General features: G+C 42.4%; 1 protein-coding gene across 3 annotated transcripts in view; it reads right to left on the reverse strand.

Annotated features, from left to right (window-relative positions):
• Positions 1-432: 432 nt before the first annotated feature.
• The window catches only part of LOC138981381 (phenazine biosynthesis-like domain-containing protein 2), a 27,293-nt gene continuing 7,207 nt past the window's right edge, over positions 433-20,518 (reverse strand). For all 3 annotated transcript variants that reach the window (XM_070354279.1, XM_070354280.1, XM_070354281.1), the window contains exons 4-9: positions 20,407-20,516; positions 19,905-19,934; positions 16,310-16,398; positions 15,172-15,359; positions 4,483-4,545; positions 433-1,295 (exon numbers count right to left, since the gene is read on the reverse strand). In XM_070354279.1, coding sequence (XP_070210380.1) covers positions 1,186-1,295; positions 4,483-4,545; positions 15,172-15,359; positions 16,310-16,398; positions 19,905-19,934; positions 20,407-20,516 — 590 coding nt within the window. In that variant the 3' untranslated portion in view covers positions 433-1,185. The remainder of the gene's footprint in view (positions 1,296-4,482; positions 4,546-15,171; positions 15,360-16,309; positions 16,399-19,904; positions 19,935-20,406; positions 20,517-20,518) is intronic.

Consider the following 20,518-nt stretch of genomic DNA (forward strand, 5'->3'; position numbering starts at 1 on the left):
CATCCCCCCCCCTTCCTCGTCCTGATATGGCTCTGCGTAGTCGGCTGGACGTTAAGCAACAAATAAACAAACAAACTGTGTCCATACCAAATTTCAAACAAATAATCTAAATATTGGATTTTCTGTTAATTTTTTCGAAAAATAAAACAAATTTGGCAAGTAGCAACTATGCGTTTCTTTTTTTGAACAGTATAATTTCGCCTTACGCGACTTGTTTTTTTATAATTTCAAGCAGAAATGGAATACCAAAGTACTGACCCGGTTTTAGAATGTTTGACCAAAATATCAATCAATTTGATATAAGAATGAGCTCGTCAAAGTAGGCCTACAGCCTAAACTTTTTCACAAAGCTCGATATGACGTACGTCATCTGGAAATAAGTTACATGCGACACACACCCAATGAACCATAAAAAAGCCTTCAAACAAAAGATAAACTTTCTCTGTTTTAATATTCGTAATACATATATATGTAACAAACGGTGGTGTTTACATAAGGAGCTACTGATGCTGATCACAAGTGAACAGAGCACTCAACAAGTCACAGATAAAGTAAACAGGATCTAAACTAAGCTGATAAATGATGTCAGCTCCATACAGCCAGGTAAGTCACTGATCAAGATAACAAGATTAAGATAAATGATGTCAGCTTCATGTGGCCAGGTAAGTCACTGATCAAGATACTGAACAAGATTAAGATAAATGATGTCAGCTTCCTACAGCAAGGTAACGAAGGTAACGCACAATGAATACAGTTTCATGCTCAGTAATACCTGATCATCCTCCCGTCTTGTATAAGTATGGCTACTACACAACTAAGTAAAAGTGTGAAGTCATTAATATTGACAATAGTCTCAGACAAATCAATGTGCATATCTTGGGCTATGTTGTGACGTCACATGTATTGGAGCCAGTGCAGTCTTGACTATCGAAGACTTAATCCAAACGTGAACCTCTGCTTTTCCCCCTTAGGCTGTACACTGAGTCCAGTGCGATGACATGCTGGCCTATCTGATCACTCAACAATGTATTCTCAGTATCTGTCTTACAACAGAACTGCTATCTCCCCCCCCCCCCCCCACACACACACACACTGCTACAATCCCTCTCTATACATTATACGTGTGCGGCTAGATTGCTGCAACTGTGACGTCAAACACATGGCGTCATAGCATGGCCGATGGCGTCAGATGTGAAGAACCCCCTTGAGCACGAGAGTGGCCTTGCCGCGAAGATGCACCCGGTCCCCCTCCACCCTTATCTCGATCTCGCCGCCACGTTGCGAACACTGGCGAGCTGTTGACAACACATCAAACAGCGAACACTGGCGTGATGTTGACAAAACAGCAAACAGAGTCAACTGACTCAAAGACTGAAGGAAACACAACAAACAGAGTCAACTGACAAAAAGACTGGATGAAACACAACAAACAGAGTCAACTGACACAAAGACTGGAGCAAACACAACAAACAGTCAACTGACAAAAAGACTGGAGGAAACACAACAAACAGAGTCAACTGACAAAAAGACTGGAGGAAACACAACAAACAGAGTCAACTGACAAAAAGACTGGAGGAAACACAACAAACAGTCAACTGACACAAAGACCGAAGTAAAAACAACAGAGTCAACTGACACAAAGACTGGAGTAAACACAACCCACAGAGTCAACGGACTCAAAGACCGGTGTAAACACAACAAAGTCAACTGACACAAAGACTGGAGGAAACACAACAAACAGAGTCAACTGACACAAAGACTGGAGGAAACACAACAAACAGAGTCAACGGACTCAAAGACTGGAGGAAACACAACAAACAGTCAACTGACACAAAGACTGGAGGAAACACAACAAACAGAGTCAACTGACAAAAAGACTGGAGGAAACACAACAAACAGAGTCAACTGACACAAAGACTGGAGGAAACACAACAAACAGAGTCAACGGACTCAAAGACCGGTGTAAACACAACAAAGTCAACTGACACAAAGACGGGAGGAAACACAACAGAGTCAACGGACTCAAAGACTGGAGGAAACACAACAAACAGAGTCAACTGACACAAAGACTGGAGGAAACACAACAAACAGAGTCAACTGACACAAAGACTGGAGGAAACACAACAAACAGAGTCAACTGACACAAAGACTGGAGGAAACACAACAAACAGAGTCAACTGACACAAAGACTGGAGGAAACAACAGAGTCAACTGACACAAAGACTGGAGGAAACACAACAAACAGAGTCAACTGACTCAAAGACTGGAGGAAACACAACAAACAGAGTCAACTGACAAAAAGACTGGAGGAAACACAACAAACAGAGTCAACTGACACAAAGACTGGCGTAAACAGAACAAACAGAGTCAACTGACAAAAAGACTGGAGTAAACACAACCCACAGAGTAAACTGACAAAGACTGGAGTAAACACAAAAAACAGAGTCAACTGACGAAAAGACTGGAGTAAACACAACCCACAGAGTCAACTGACACAAAGACTGGAGTAAACAGAACAAACAGTCAACTGACACAAAGACTAGAGGAAACACAACAAACAGAGTCAACTAACACAGACTAGAGGAAACACAACAAACAGAGTCAACTGACACAAAGACTAGAGGAAACAGAACAAACAGAGTCAACTGACACAAAGACTAGAGGAAACACAACAAAGTCAACTGACACAAAGACTGGAGGAAACACAACAAACAGAGTCAACTGACACGAAGACTGGAGGAAACACAACCCACAGAGTAAACTGACAAAGACTGGAGTAAACACAAAAAACAGAGTCAACTGACGAAAAGACTGGAGTAAACACAACCCACAGAGTCAACTGACACAAAGACTGGAGTAAACAGAACAAACGGAGTCAACTGACACAACTTAGACTAGAGGAAACACAACAAACAGAGTCAACTGACACAAAGACTAGAGGAAACAGAACAAACAGAGTCAACTGACACAAAGACTAGAGGAAACAGAACAAACAGTCAACTGACACAAAGACTAGAGGAAACACAACAAAGTCAACTGACACAAAGACTAGAGGAAACAGAACAAACAGAGTCAACTGACACAAAGACTAGAGGAAACAGAACAAACAGTCAACTGACACAAAGACTAGAGGAAACACAACAAACAGAGTCAACTGACACAAAGACTAGAGGAAACAGAACAAACAGAGTCAACTGACACAAAGACTAGAGGAAACACAACAAACAGAGTCAACTGACACAAAGACTAGAGGAAACACAACAAACAGAGTCAACTGACACAAAGACTAGAGGAAACACAACAAACAGAGTTAACGGACACAAAGACTGGAGGAAACACAACAAACAGAGTCAACTGACACAAAGACTGGAGGAAACACAACAAACAGAGTCAACTGACACAAAGACTGGAGGAAACACAACAAACAGTCAACTAACACAAAGATTGGAGGAAACACAACAAACAGAGTCAACGGACTCAAAGACTGGAGGAAACACAACAGAGTCAACTGACACAAAGACTGGAGGAAACACAACAAACAGAGTCAACTGACACAAAGACTGGAGGAAACACAACAAATAGAGTCAACGGACTCAAAGACTGGAGGAAACACAACAAACAGAGTCAACTGACACAAAGACTAGAGGAAACAGAACAAACAGAGTCAACGGACTCAAAGACTGGAGGAAACACAACAAAGTCAACTGACACAAAGACTAGAGGAAACAGAACAAACAGAGTCAACTGACACAAAGACTGGAGGAAACACAACAAACAGAGTCAACTGACACAAAGACTGGAGGAAACACAACAAATAGAGTCAACTGTCACAAAGACTGGAGGAAACACAACAAACAGAGTCAACGGACTCAAAGACTGGAGGAAACACAACAAATAGAGTCAACTGTCACAAAGACTGGAGGAAACACAACAAACAGAGTCAACGGACTCAAAGACTGGAGGAAACACAACAAACAGAGTCAACGGACTCAAAGACCGGTGTAAACAGAAACACCTTCTGAGCTAAATTCATTTTCTGTGTTATAGGTGTTTGTCTGTCTGTCCACTCTGGTGACCTTTGGGTGGAATTAAGTACCTGTGATAATAATGTTTTGTTTTGTAAACAATTAAACGTTCCAATAAATTATAATTCTTGTTTTTCTTTGAGATTATTCTTTCATCTTAAAAAGAAGTTTCTCGTTTTTCAATGTTTACTTTGTTTTGGGGGTAACTTTTTTGTTAGGGCAGTTTAAAGGAGCTTTCACCTTAAAAGAACGTTGATAAAAAAAAACGTTGCATAAAGTGCGAGATTTGGCTTGCAGTTTGAACCAGAGAGTCTTACAAGAGAACGAGATGTGTCTGCCACTTTACACATAAAGCAAACAAAAACGAAATGGACATAACACATTGATCATGTCTTTAGTCTTTATCTATTTCGGACTGAGGACTGATGACGATCAAAATAAAAGTCCGGGCACTCACTGTAAAACTCTTCCTTGGCCAGCTGCTGGCCCCAGTAGTAACCAAGTACAGTTTGCGCCGAGCCTGCAATGACAAGGAATCCACACTTTACACAGGACAATAACAAGTAAGTCACACTTTACACAGGACTATAACAAGTAAGTCTCATGTTACACAAGACAATAACAAGTAAGTCACACTTTACACAGGACAATAACAAGTAAGTCTCACTTTACACAGGACAATAACAAGTAAGTCACACTTTACACAGGACAATAACAAGTAAGTCTCACTTTACACAGGACAATAACAAGTAAGTCTGACTTTACACAGAACAATAACAAGTAAGTCACACTTTACACAGGACAATAACAAGTAAGTCACACTTTACACAAGACAATAACAAGTAAGTCACACTTTACACAGGACAATAACAAGTAAGTCTCACTTAGCACATGACAATAACAAGTAAGTCAGACTTAACACAGGACAATAACAAGTAAGTCAGACTTAACACAGGACAATAACAAGTAAGTCACACTTAACACAGGACAATAACAAGTAAGTCAGACTTAACACAGGACAATAACAAGTCACACTTTACACAGGACAATAACAAGTAAGTCTGACTTTACACAGGACAATAACAAGTAAGTCTCACTTAACACAGGACAATAACAAGTAAGTCAGACTTAACACAGGACAATGACAAGTAAGTCTCACTTTACACAGGACAATAACAAGTAAGTCTGACTTTACACAGGACAATAACAAGTAAGTCTCACTTAGCACATGACAATAACAAGTAAGTCAGACTTAACACAGAACAATAACAAGTAAGTCTCACTTAGCACATGACAATAACAAGTAAGTCAGACTTAACACAGGACAATAACAAGTAAGTCACACTTTACACAGGACAATAACAAGTAAGTCTCACTTTACACAGGACAATAACAAGTAAGTCTCACTTAGCACATGACAATAACAAGTAAGTCAGACTTAACACAGGACAATAACAAGTAAGTCAGACTTAACACAGGACAATAACAAGTAAGTCACACTTTACACAGGACAATAACAAGTAAGTCACACTTTACACAGGACAATAACAAGTAAGTCTCACTTAACACAGGACAATAACAAGTAAGTCTCACTTAACACAGGACAATAACAAGTAAGTCACACTTTACACAGGACAATGACATGTAAGTCTCACTTTACACAGGACACTAACTAGTAAGTCACACTTTACACAAGTAAGTCTCACTTTACACAGGACAATAACAAGTAAGTCACACTTTACACAGGACAATAACAAGTAAGTCATACTTTACACTAGTAACACTTTACACAGGACAATAACAAGTAAGTCTCCCTTTACACAAGTAAGTAACACTTTACACAGGTCAATTGCAAGTAAGTAACGGGATTAGTTGTGTATGTGTGTCACCTGTGACGGGATTAGTGGTGAATGTTTGTCACCTGTGATGGTATTAGTGGTGTACGTATGTGTGTCACCTGTGACAAGATTAGTTGTGTATGTTTGTCATCATGTGTCACGGGATTAGTTGTGTATGTGTGTCACCTGTGACGGGATTAGTGGTGTATGTGTGTCACCTGTGACAGGATTAGTGGTGTATGTGTGTCACCTGTGACAAGATTAGTGGTGTATGTGTGTCACCTGTGACGGGATTAGTGTTGTATGTGTCTTTCTTTCTCTATTTGGTGTTTAACGTCGTTTTCAACCACGAAAGTTATATCGCGACGCGGAAAGGGGGGAGAGGGGATAGAGCCACTTGTCAATTGTTTCTTGTTCACAAAAGCACTAATCAAAAATTTGCTCCAGGGGCTTGCAACGTAGTACAATATATTACCTTACTGGAAGAATGCAAGTTTCCAGTACAAAGGACTTAACATTTCTTACATACTGCTTGACTAAAATCTTTTCAAAAATTGACTATATTCTATACAAGAAACACGTAACAAGGGTAAAAGGAGAAACAGAATCCGTTAGTCGCCTCTTACGACATACTGGGGAGCATCGGGTAAATTCTTCCCCCTAACCCGCGGGGGGAGTGGTGTATGTGTGTCACCTGTGACGGGATTAGTGTTGTATGTTTGTCACCTGTGACAGGATTAGTTGTGCATGTGTGTTACCTGTTGTCACTTGTGACGGGATTAGTGGTGTATGTTTGTGTCATATCGCTACCCTATCACGCGAATGTAACATAGCTCTTTGCTACGAATGTAGTATACGAGAATTCAAGCCAGTGCTAGTGGTAACTATACATATTTGTCATCATTTTCACGAGTTTTCATTCACAAGCATCTGGGAAATAAATCTCATGTTCCCCGGGGAATAAATCCCCGGTTACCATAGTTGCAGGAAGCCCTATTACATGGATAATCAAAAGCAAACCCAATAGAAACGCTCGAGGATTCTTCGGCTCTTTTCATTGGCGTTTCCCCAGACCTAAACAGACGACAAGACACTGCTTTGCAAAGTTCCAAAAACCAACTGGCAAACTGGCAAAAGTAAACAAAAAAACAAAACTACTTCAATAAATTCGTCACAAACAAATGAAACCTACCGATATGTTATGTCTTCTTACAAAGTCACAGAGTGCGTGTATCTGTGTTTCGATACACAGACGTTCGGAGAAACACGAACGTCAAGTTCAAGTAAAACGACACCTGACACACACATTTTGACCCGTGCACAAGACGTTGTATCGATAAACGAAGCACAAGTAAGAAACAATAATAAAAGCAAAGAAAATAGCAACACGATATGCAAACATCTAACAAAGCCGAGAAAGCAGAATGACAGGTCTAATGAAAAACAAAGAGGTACCGAGTCGGAAACAAGATCGCGATTCTTTCCTTCGCTGCACGACGCAAATCTTCTGTGACCTTTGACCAAACGTAGCTTCCACATTCGATCACCGTGCTCAGCTTAATATTTACAACAGAAAGCCGAGGGGGTGGAATACCGAGATGAACCTACAGAAATGTGCATCCTCAAACCTGACATATTCATCCCAACTCATTTAATGAACTCAAAAACACAGAAAGTTGCTTTCACACGCCATCTTTGATTGCCGGTGGTTATCAAACCGGGACCCGTGTGGTTATCAGCACGGACCCGTGTTTCAAAGCATGGCTCCCTGGGTTGATTGTGCACTTGTTTTCTCACTACCAAAATGATGACAAAAACGATGTTTGATGGTTTGTTGACAGACCAGCTTTTTTGTCGGTCCTCGGGGGGCATATCGACTTTTGTTTCATTTTAATTGACCGCGGCCTTCGGCCTTGGTCAATAAAAATGAAACAAAAGACGATATGCTCCCCCTCGGACAGACAAAAAAGCTGGTCTGTCAACAACCCATCAAACATCTTATAATGTCTGTGTCATGCATTAAGTTAATGGGGAATGAAATGCCTAAAGCTAACTTGTCTCGGCTGAGAAGAGGAAGCACATATAGTATCAGTAAACATATGGGGGGGAACGACATAAAGATTCAAGAGCGTCTTAGTTGCTACTGACCAGTCAACATACAAGTATCACCTGGGTCGTCTATATATCTGTCTGTCCCAAGGTAATACTAAGTTCCTGTTGTCCTTGGTTGAACTGTGTCAACATATATCAAATACCTAAGAACTGACCCAACTCTGTACCTCTGCGTTTGAGGTTGGTCTTCCATGAACGCATGTGTGTGAAAGTGTCACATTTGTCACCTGTGACGAGATTAATGGTGTATGCTTGTCACCTGTGACGGGAATATTGGTGTATGCTTGTCGACCTGTGACGGGATAAATGGTGAATGCTGTTAACCTGTGACGGGATAAATGGTGTATGCTTTTCACCTGTGACGGGATAAATGGGGAATGCTATTAACCTGTGACGGGATAAATGGTGAATGCTGTTAACCTGTGACGGGATAAATGGTGAATGATGGTAACCTGTGACGGGATAAATGGTGAATGCTGGTAACCTGTGACGGGATTAATGGTGTATGCTTTTCACCTGTGACGGGATAAATGGTGAATGCTGGTAACCTGTGACAGGATTAATGGTGTATGTGTGTCACCTGTGACGGGATAAATGGTGAATGCTGTTAACCTGTGACGGGGTGAATGGTGTTAACCTGTGACGGGATTATTGGTGTATACTGTTTACCTGTGACGGAATTAATGGTGTATGCTTGTCACTGTGACGGGATTAATGGTGAATGCTGTTAACCTGTGACGGGATTATTGGTGTATGCTGTATACCTGTGACGGGATTAATGGTGTATGCTGTTAACCTGTGACGGGATTAATGGTGTATGTGTGTCACCTGTAATGGGATTAATGGTGTATGTGTGTCACCTGTGACGGGATAAATGGTGAATGCTGGTAACCTGTGACGGGATAAATGGTGAATGCTGGTAACCTGTGACAGGATTAATGGTGTATGTGTGTCACCTGTGACGGGATAAATGGTGAATGCTAGTAACCTGTGACGGGATTAATGGTGTATGCTTGTCACCTGTGACGGGATTAGTGGTGAATGCAGTTAACCTGTGACGGGATAAATGGTGAATTCTGTTAACCTGTGACGGGATTATTGGTGTATGCTGTTTACCTGTGACTGGATTAATGGTGTATGCTTGTCACTGTGACGGGATTAATGGTGAATGCTGCTGTGACGGGATTATTGGTGTATGCTGTTTACCTGTGACGGGATTAATGGTGTATGCTGTTAACCTGTGACTGGATTAATGGTGTATGTGTGTCACCTCTGACGGGATAAATGGTGAATGCTGGTAACCTGTGACGGAATCAATGGTGAAAGCTGGTAACCTGTGACGGAATTATTGGTGAATGCTTGTAACCTGTGACGAGATAAATGGTGAATGCTGGTAACCTGTGACGGGGTGAATGCTGGTAACATGTTACGGGATAAATGGTGAATGCTGGTAACATGTGACGGGATAAATGGTGAATTCTGGTAACCTGTGACGAGATAAATGGTGAATGCTGGTAACCTGTTACGGGATAAATGGTGTATGTGTGTCACCTGTGACGGGATTAATGGTGTATGTGTGTCACCTGTGACGGGATAAATGGTGAATGCTGGTAACCTGTGACGGGATTAATGTTGAATGCTGTTAACCTGTGACAGGATTAATGGTGTATGTGTGTCACCTGTGACGGGATAAATGGTGAAAGCTGGTAACCTGTGACGGGATAAATGGTGAGTGCTGGTATCCTGTGACGGGATTAATGGTGTATGTGTGTCACCTGTGAAGGGATATATGGTGTATGTGTGTCACCTGTGACAGGATAAATGCTGAATGCTGGTAACCTGTGACGGGATTAATGGTGTATGTGTGTCACCTTTGACGGGATAAATGGTGAATGCTGGTAACCTGTGACGGAATTAATGGTGAATGCTAGTAACCTGTGATGGGATTAATGGTGAATGCCGGTAACCTGTGACGGGATTAATGGTGTATGCTGTTAACCTGTGACGGGATTAATGGTGTATGTGTGTCACCTGTAATGGGATTAATGGTGTATGTGTGTCACCTGTGACGGGATAAATGGTGAATGCTGGTAACCTGTGACGGGATGAATGCTGGTAACATGTGACGGGATAAATGGTGAATTCTGGTAACCTGTGACGAGATAAATGGTGAATTCTGGTAACCTGTGACGGGATAAATGTGACCCTCAACCACGGAATGAGTCGTATGTCACCTTTGCATGATTTTTATATTTTACATTTTTCTAAAGAGTTTTTTATGCTCTATCCAGTGGTGAAAACCGTTTTAGAAAAGAGCAAAAACTGTTTGAGTTATAAGCCCGTGACTGAGGTGACCCTCACACTGTTACCAGACACTCCCCGGACTTATATTAAGCCTAGCGCAGAACCGCGCGAGGTGACATGCGACTCATCAGGGTCACAAATGGTGAATGCTGGTAACCTGTGACGGGATTAATAGTGGATGTGTGTCACCTGTGACGGGATTAATTGTGTATGTGTGTCACCTGTGACAGGATAAATGGTGAATGCTGGTAATCTGTGACGGGATTAATGTTGAATGCTGTTAACCTGTGACAGGATTAATGGTGTACGCTGTTAACCTGTGACAGGATTAATGGTGTATGTGTGTCACCTGTGACGGGATAAATGGTGAATGCTGGTAACCTGTGACGGGATAAATGGTGAATGCTGGTAACCTGTGACGGGATTAATGGTGTATGTGTGTCACCTGTGACGGGATCAATGGTGTATGTGTGTCACCTGTAACGGGATAAATGGTGAATGCTGGTAACCTGTGACGGAATTAGTGGTGAATGCTGGTAACCTGTGACAGGATTATTGGTGTATACTGTTTACCTGTGACGGGATTAATGGTGTATGCTTGTCACCTGTGACGGGATTAATGGTGGATGCTGTTAACCTGTGACGGGATAATTGGTGTATGCTGTATACCTGTGACGGGATTAATGGTGTATGCTGTTAACCTGTGACGGGATTAATGGTGTATGTGTGTCACCTGTAATGGGATTAATGGTGTATGTGTGTCACCTGTGACGGGATAAATGGTGAATGCTGGTAACCTGTGACAGAATTATTGGTGAATGCTGGTAACCTGTGATGGTATTAATGGTGTATGTGTGTCACCTGTGACGGGATAAATGGTGAATGCTGGTAACCTGTGACGGGATTATTGGTGTATGTTTGTCACCTGTGACAGGATTAATGGTGAATGCTGTTAACCTGTGACGGGATAAATGGTGAATTCTGTTAACCTGTGACGGGATTATTGGTGTATGCTGTTTACCTGTGACTGGATTAATGGTGTATGCTTGTCACTGTGACGGGATTAATGGTGAATGCTGTTAACCTGTGACGGGATTATTGGTGTATGCTGTATACCTGTGACGGGATTAATGGTGTATGCTGTTAACCTGTGACGGGATTAATGGTGTATGTGTGTCACCTGTAATGGGATTAATGGTGTATGTGTGTCACCTGTGACGGGATAAATGGTGAATGCTGGTAACCTGTGAGGGATAAATGGTGAAAGCTGGTAACCTGTGACGGAATTATTGGTGAATGCTTGTAACCTGTGACGGGATAAATGGTGAATGCTGGTAACCTGTGACGGGGTGAATGCTGGTAACATGTTACGGGATAAATGGTGAATGCTGGTAACATGTGACGGGATAAATGGTGAATTCTGGTAACCTGTGACGAGATAAATGGTGAATGCTGGTAACCTGTTACGGGATAAATGGTGTATGTGTGTCACCTGTGACAGGATTAATGGTGTATGTGTGTCACCTGTGACGGGATAAATGGTGAAAGCTGGTAACCTGTGACGGGATTAATGTTGAATGCTGTTAACCTGTGACAGGATTAATGGTGTATGTGTGTCACCTGTGAGGGGATAAATGGTGAATGCTGGTAACCTGTGAGGGATAAATGGTGAATGCTGGTAACCTGTGACGGGATTAATAGTGGATGTGTGTCACCTGTGACGGGATTAATTGTGTATGTGTGTCACCTGTGACAGGATAAATGGTGAATGCTGGTAATCTGTGACGGGATTAATGTTGAATGCTGTTAACCTGTGATGGGATTAATGGTGAATGCTGGTAATCTGTGACGGGATTAATGTTGAATGCTGTTAACCTGTGACAGGATTAATTGTGTATGTGTGTCACCTGTGACGGGATAAATGGTGTATGTTTGTCACCTGTGACGGGATTAATGGTGAATGCTGGTAACCTGTGACGGGGTGAATGCTGGCGGTAAAATGCGACGGGATAAATGGTGAATGCTGGTAACCTGTGACGGGATAAATGGTGAATTCTGGTATCCTGTGACGGGATAAATGTGACCCTCCACCACGGAATGAGTCGTATGTCACCTTTGCATGATTTTCATATTTTTACATTTTTCTAAAGAGTTTTTTATGCTCTATGCAGTGGTGAAAACCGTTTTAGAAAAGAGCGAAAACTGTTTGAGTTATAAGCCTGTGACTAAGGTGACCCTCACACTGTTACCAGACACTCCCCGGACTTTTATTAAGCCTAGCGCAGAACCGCGCGAGGTGACCTGCGACTCATCAGGGTCACAAATGGTGAATGCTGGTAACCTGTTACGGGATAAATGGTGTATGTGTGTCACCTGTAACGGGATTAATGGTGTATGTGTGTCACCTGTGACGGGATAAATGGTGAATGCTGGTAACCTGTGACGGGATTAATGTTGAATGCTGTTAACCTGTGACAGGATTAATGGTGTACGCTGTTAAACCTGTGACATGATTAATGGGGTATGTGTGTCACCTGTGACAGGATAAATGGTGAATTCTGGTAACCTGTGACGAGATAAATGGTGAATGCTGGTAACCTGTTACGGGATAAATGGTGTATGTGTGTCACCTGTGACGGGATTAATGGTGTATGTGTGTCACCTGTGACGGGATAAATGGTGAATGCTGGTAACCTGTGACAGAATTATTGGTGAATGCTGGTAACCTGTGGTGGGATTAATGTTGAATGCTGTTAACCTGTGACAGGATTAATGGTGTATGCTGTAAACCTATGACGGGATTAATGGTGTATGTGTGTCACCTGTGATGGGATTAATGGTGTATGTGTGTCACCTGTGATTCGATAAATGATGAATGCTAGTAACCTGTGACGGGATAAATGGTGAATGCTGGTAACCTGTGACAGAATTATTGGTGAATGCTGGTAACCTGTGGCGGGATAAATGGTGAATGCTGGTAACCTGTGACGGGATGAATGCTGGTAACATGTGACGGGATAAATGGTGAATTCTGGTAACCTGTGACGGGGAGAATGCTGGTAAAATGTGACGGAATAAATGGTGAATGCTGGTAACCTGTGACGGGATAAATGGTGAATTCTGGTAACCTGTGACGGGATAAATGGTGAATGCTGGTAACCTGTGACGGGATAAATGGTGTATGACCGCCCTGATATGGCCCTTCGTGGTCGGCTGGGAGTTAAGCGAACAAACAAACAAACAAACAAATGGTGTATGTGTGGCACATGTGATGGGATTAATGGTGTATGTGTGTCACCTGTGAGGGGATAAATGGTGAATGCTGGTAACCTGTGAGGGATAAATGGTGAATGCTGGTAACCTGTGACGGGATTAATGGTGTATGTGGGTCACCTGTGACGAGATTAATGGTGTATGCTTGTCACCTGTGACGGGAATATTGGTGTATGCTTGTCGACCTGTGACGGGATAAATGGTGAATGCTGTTAACCTGTGACGGGATAAATGGTGAATGATGGTAACCTGTGACGGGATAAATGGTGAATGCTGGTAACCTGTGACGGGATTAATGGTGTATGCTTTTCACCTGTGACGGGATAAATGGTGAATGCTGGTAACCTGTGACGGGATTAATAGTGGATGTGTGTCACCTGTGACGGGATTAATTGTGTATGTGTGTCACCTGTGACAGGATAAATGGTGAATGCTGGTAATCTGTGACGGGATTAATGGTGTATGTGTGTCACCTGTGACAGGATAAATGCTGAATGCTGGTAACCTGTGACGGGATTAATGGTGTATGTGTGTCACCTGTGACGGGATAAATGGTGAATGCTGGTAACCTGTGACAGAATTATTGGTGAATGCTGGTAACCTGTGGCGGGATAAATGGTGAATGCTGGTAACCTGTGACAGGATTAATGGTGTATGCTGGTAACCTGTGACGGGATTAATTGTGTATGTGTGTCACCTGTGATGGGATTAATGGTGTATGTGTGTCACCTGTGATGGGATAAATGGTGAATGCTGGTAACCTGTGATGGGATAAATGGTGAATGCTGGTAACCTGTGACGAATTATTGGTGTATGCTGGTAACCTGTGGCGGGATAAATGGTGAATGCTGGTAACCTGTGACGGGATGAATGCTGGTAACATGTGACGGGATAAATGGTGAATTCTGGTAACCTGTGACGAGATAAATGGTGAATGCTGGTAACCTGTGACGAGATAAATGGTGAATGCTGATAACCTGTGACAGGATAAATGGTGTATGTGTATCACCTGTGACGGGATTAATTGTGTATGTGTGTCACCTGTGACAGGATAAATGGTGAATGCTGGTAATCTGTGACGGGATTAATGTTGAATGCTGTTAACCTGTGACAGGATTAATGGTGTATGTGTGTCACCTGTGACGGAATAAATGGTGAATGCTGGTAACCTGTGACGGGATAAATGGTGAATGCTGGTAACCTGTGACGGGATTAATGGTGTATGTGGGTCACCTGTGACGGGATTAATGGTGTATATGTGTCACCTGTGACGGAATAAATGGTGTATTATGTGTCACCTGTGACGGAATAAATGGTGTATTATGTGTCACCTGTGACGGGATAAATGGTGTATGTGTGTCACCTGTGACGGGATAAATGGTGTATGTTTGTCACCTGTGACGGGATTAATGGAGTATATTTGTCACCTGTGACGGGATAAATGGTGTATGTTTTTCACCTGTGATGGGATTAATGGGGTATGTGTTTCACCTGTGACGGGATTCATGGTGTATGTGTTTCACCTGTGACGGGAATAATGGTGTATGCTTGTCACCTGTGACGGGATTAATGGTGTATGCTTCTCACCTGTGACGGGATTAATGGTGTATGCTTCTCACCTGTGACGGGATCCTCGGCTATCCCCGACCAGGGCGCGAAGCACCTGGACACAAAGTCGTAGTCCCTCCCGGCCTGGTCAGCGAAGCCCTGCTGGCGGCCACCCCGGGTGGTCACTATGAGAACGATCACCCCGGTCACCGAGCGCTCCAGCTGACCGATGTCCGGCTGCCACTGCTCAAAGTCCGCTCTGCGGAACAAAGTAAAGGGGTTCGTCAATCAATCAATCAATTAATCAATCAATAAATCAATCAACAAATATCAATCAATCAATCAACAAATATCAATCAATCAATCAACAAATATCAACCAATCAATATCAATCAATCAATCAATCAAACTCACTCTATAAATCAATTAATTGGCAAGCAGCTAGGCAATTTGTTTTTCCATCACTCACTTTTTCTGTATCTATGACTGTTTGTTAGCTGTCATTCTTTTCGAAATTCGTCAATCCAACCGTTCGTCAGTCTCTCTCTCTCTCTCTCTCTCTCTCTCTCTCTCTCTCTCTCTCTCTCTCTCTCTCTCTCTCTCTCTCTCTCTCTCTCTCTCTCTCTCTCTCTCTCTCTCTCTCTCTCTCTCTCTCTCTCTCTCTCTCTCTCTCTCTCTCTCTCTCTCTCTCTCTCTCTCTCTCTCTCTCTCTCTCTCTCTCTCTCTCTCTCTCTCTCTCTCTCTCTCTCTCTCTCTCTCTCTCTCTCTCTCTCTCTCTCTCTCTCTCTCTCTCTCTCTCTCTCTCTCTCTCTCTCTCTCTCTCTCTCTCTCTCTCTCTCTCTCTCTCTCTCTCTCTCTCTCTCTCTCTCTCTCTCTCTCTCTCTGCACCCTCTCTCTCTCTCTCTCTCTCTCGAGTCTCTCTCTTGTTTTACGTTTGTATATATATGTATTTAAGATTAGAATAGTCCCTCTCTGGGCGAGGGCTGGTTGAAAAGAAGCTCGTTTATATTGCTTATGCCACAACCCTCGTAAAATAAAATTTGATTTGATTTGATTTGATTTGATCTCTCTCTCTTTCCTCTCTCTCTCTCTCTCTCTCTGTTCTGGTTTTTTTTTTGACACTGTGTAAAATAGTGTGTGTGTGTGTGTGTGTGTGTGTGTGTGTGTGTGTGTGTGTGTGTGTGTGTGTGTGTGTGTGTGTGTGTGTACCTTGTCCAGCCGTCATTGAGTCTCACCAGCAGGTAGCTGAGAGACGGACACCACGTGACATCCTGCACCCCGGGTAGGACCCCCAGTGCCTGTCGCAACACGGAGAAAATAAGCCACTGACTGGTAGTAGACGTAGACGTAACTTAGCCTCGAGAACACGGAGAACATAAGCCACTGGTAGTAGACGTAGACGTTAACTTAGCCTCAAGAACACGGAGAAAATAAGCCTCTGATAGTAGACGTGGACATGAACTTAGCCTCAAGCAACATGGAGAACATAAGCCACTGGTAGTAGACGTAGACGTTAACTTAGCCTCAAGAACACGGAGAACATAAGCCACTGGTAGTAGCCGTAGACGTTAACTAAGCCTCAAGAACACGGAGAAAATAAGCCACTGGTAGTAGACGTGGACGTAACTTAGCCTCAAGCAACATGGAGAACATAAGCCACTGGTAGTAGACGTGGACGTTAACTTAGCCTCAATCAACACGGAGAACATAAGCCACTAGACGTGGACGTAACTTAGCCTCAAGCAACATGGAGAACATAAGCCACTGGTAGTAGACGTGGACGTTAACTTAGCCTCAAGCAACATGTGGCATTTCGCTATTCAAGGACATAGTCGTCAAAGTCAGTGCCGCAAGTGGGAAGAGGAAGGGTAAAGTGATAAGTGCGCGGACCCGAAACATTTGACGTACTTGTGAAAACTACTTAACTGGACGTACGACTTGTGAAAACTACTTCATGGGACGTCCGACTAAGTAGTTTTCACAAGTCGATTTTTTTATTTGGTACGACACAAATTCAGAATAGGCGTAACTTGGCATCCGTAACATACGCGAAGAAAGAACAATCAGTTATCTATCAGAACAGTTTGTTTTGTTTTGGTATCTTGCGCATCTCTTGTGTTATGTTATTTCTACTGATAAATGTGTTGAGCGCATGAGCAGTAGAAAACGAGAGGTTTTTGCGTCCATGACAAAAAGCGCTGTATTTCAGCAAAGACTGTAAAGACAGTTCTACATGAATAGTATGCACGATGATTACCTTAAAGACAGTAAAGACAGTTCTACATGAACAGTATGCACGATGATTACCTTCATGATTGTAAAGACAGTTCTACATGAATAGTGTGCACGATGCTTAATAACTGTAAAGACAGTTCTACAGGAATAGTGTGCACGATGTTTAACTTAATGACTGTAAAGACAGTTCTACATACATAGTGTGCACGATGAATTTTGCAGTGGTAACATCCGGTTTGCTCTCTCAGAGCTGAGCATATTTGTCAAGAAGGATCGAGCAGAAATAATAAACGACTTGGCAGGGATTCGAACCTAAGGCCTCGGGGCCTCAAAATGTCGGGGCCGATGTCTTAACCGCTAGGCCACTCCACCAGCGTTGTCAAAGATAAAAAAGAGAGATATTTTTATATCATTCTACGCTTGAATGACCATTTATGCGTTGCAAAAACGTAAAAATTGCCATTAAAATTTGCCTTTATTTGCAAACATGTTTCACGGAATCGCAGTACATGTTTACACCGTCATGCTACACGACATTTGCGCCATGCAAATAGCTGCAATATCTCTATAATTTACAACATGAAAGAACAAGAAGAGCAAACGCTCGATCGAGTCACTTTCGCAGTTCTGAATATTATATGAGGCATCAGATGGACAGGAAGAAATTGCTATTCACAACACAATGAGTCACGTTCACATAAAATTTGAGCCCGGTCACTTTTATAGTTTCCGAGAAAAGCCCAACGTTAAGTTGTGTGTTGCCGAACAGAAAAGGCAAGTTATCTCCCTTGTTTTTCTGATAACGTTCGTAAAAGGCTACAGATGTAAATACTTTGATGTAAAGAATAATCCTACAAAGTTTCAATCACATCCGATGAACTTTGTCAAAGATATAAAATGTCTAATTTTTCCTTTGACGCTGACCTGTGACCTTGAAAAAGGTCAAAGGTCAACGAAACCATCGTTAAAGTGTAGAGGTCATTGGAGGTCACGACTAAACAAAATATGAGCCCGATCGCTTTGATAGTTTCCGAGAAAAGTCCAACGTTAAGGTGGTGTCTACGGACGGCCGGCCGGCCGGCCGGACAGACTAACACTGACCGATTACATAGAGTCACTTTTTCTCAAGTGACTCAAAAATGACAAGAACAGTAATTGAATCTCTCCAAAGCTCTGTGCAGTTGAAAACAGACATCTAAGAAATAGTTATACATGTATTCACTTCTTAACAATGGGCGGATAGAGATATAAATCATGCTGCTTCAAGAATAACATAACATGAAATCATATCAATGTTTTTCCTTCTTTTTCTCAATTGGTGCAGTAGCCTAGTGGTTAGGACATGAGACACGAAGGTCGAGAGTTCGAATCTTCGCCGGGGCGTTTATTTTTTCCCCTTGATCTCTCTTGAAGATAAAATATGATCACTCTTGAGAGAGCAAACCGGATGTTATCCCTGCAAAATTCAAGCGTTGACTGAAGCTCTCAATGTCATACACGCCGTATAGGTGGGGTTTCGGGTAGCGTTTGCTGTACAGAATTCTGTACATGATTTTGTCCCTATTTTTCAACCTCGTAGCCCCGGAAAGTCATAAATAGACCACCGCTTTAATGACTGTAAAGACAGTTCTACAGGAATAGTGTGCACGATGTTTACCTCAATGACTGTAAAGACAGTTCTACAGGAATAGTGTGCACGATGTTTAACTTAATGACTGTAAAGACAGTTCTACATGAATAGTGTGCACGATGCTTACCTCAATGACTGTAAAGACAGTTCTACAGGAATAGTGTGCACGATGTTTAACTTAAAGACAGTTCTACAGGAATAGTGTGCACGATGTTTAACTTAATGACTGTAAAGACAGTTCTACATGAATAGTGTGCACGATGCTTAACTCACTGACGGTAAAGACAGTTCTATATGAATAGTGTGCACGATGCTTAACTTAATGACTGTAAAGACAGTTCTATATGAATAGTATGCACGATGCTTAACTTAATGACTGTAAAGACAGTTCTACAGGAATAGTGTGCACGATGCATACCTTAAAGACAGTAAAGACAGTTCTACAGGAATAGTGTGCACGATGTTTAACTTAATGACTGTAAAGACAGTTCTACATGAATAGTGTGCACGATGCTTACCTCAATGACTGTAAAGACAGTTCTACAGGAATAGTGTGCACGATGTTTAACTTAATGACTGTAAAGACAGTTCTACATGAATAGTGTGCACGATGCTTAACTCACTGACGGTAAAGACAGTTCTATATGAATAGTGTGCACGATGCTTAACTTAATGACTGTAAAGACAGTTCTACAGGAATAGTGTGCACGATGCATACCTTAAAGACAGTAAAGACAGTTCTACAGGAATAGTAGGCCTATGCACGATGTTTAACTTAAAGACAGTTCTACAGGAATAGTGTGCACGATGTTTAACTTAAAGACAGTTCTACAGGAATAGTGTGCACGATGTTTAACTTAAAGACAGTTCTACAGGAATAGTATGCACGATGTTTAACTTAAAGACAGTTCTACAGGAATAGTGTGCACGATGCCTCACCTTAATGACACCGTCATAGTCTGCCGCGATCTGCAACAAGATGTTGAACTTATGTTGAACACAGAGAGACAACTGAACTGAACTAAGTTTACAAGAATAAAGATTTCAGGCTACAATCTGCCTTGCGAACAGATTTTTTTTTCGTGTTTGCTTTGTGTTGGTTGACTTCAAGCGTTTAAAAGAGAGAGAGAGAGAGAGAGAGAGAGAGAGAGAGAGAGAGAGAGAGAGAGAGAGAGAAAGACAGAGACAGAGACAGAGAGAGACAGACAGACAGACAGACAGACAGACAGATAAAGAGACAAAGACAGACTAGACAGAGACAGAGACAGAGACAGAAGGAGAGAGAGACAGACAGACAGATAAAGTGGGGCACAGACGGTCACACACACACTCACACACACACACACACACACACACACACACACACACGCGCGGGCGCGCATACACACACACACACACACACACACACACTCACACACACACACACACACTGTTCTATCACCCTGTGCTGTGTGAGACCGATGGGGAAGTCCATAAGAAGGTGGTCGCCGTCTCTCCTCACCACCAACTCTCCGCTCAACGTTTCAAACGTGATCTTGTCTGATGTGTTACCT

This window comes from Littorina saxatilis, linkage group LG12 (genome assembly GCF_037325665.1).
Source record: "Littorina saxatilis isolate snail1 linkage group LG12, US_GU_Lsax_2.0, whole genome shotgun sequence".
In the NCBI taxonomy this organism is placed as follows: domain Eukaryota; kingdom Metazoa; phylum Mollusca; class Gastropoda; order Littorinimorpha; family Littorinidae; genus Littorina; species Littorina saxatilis.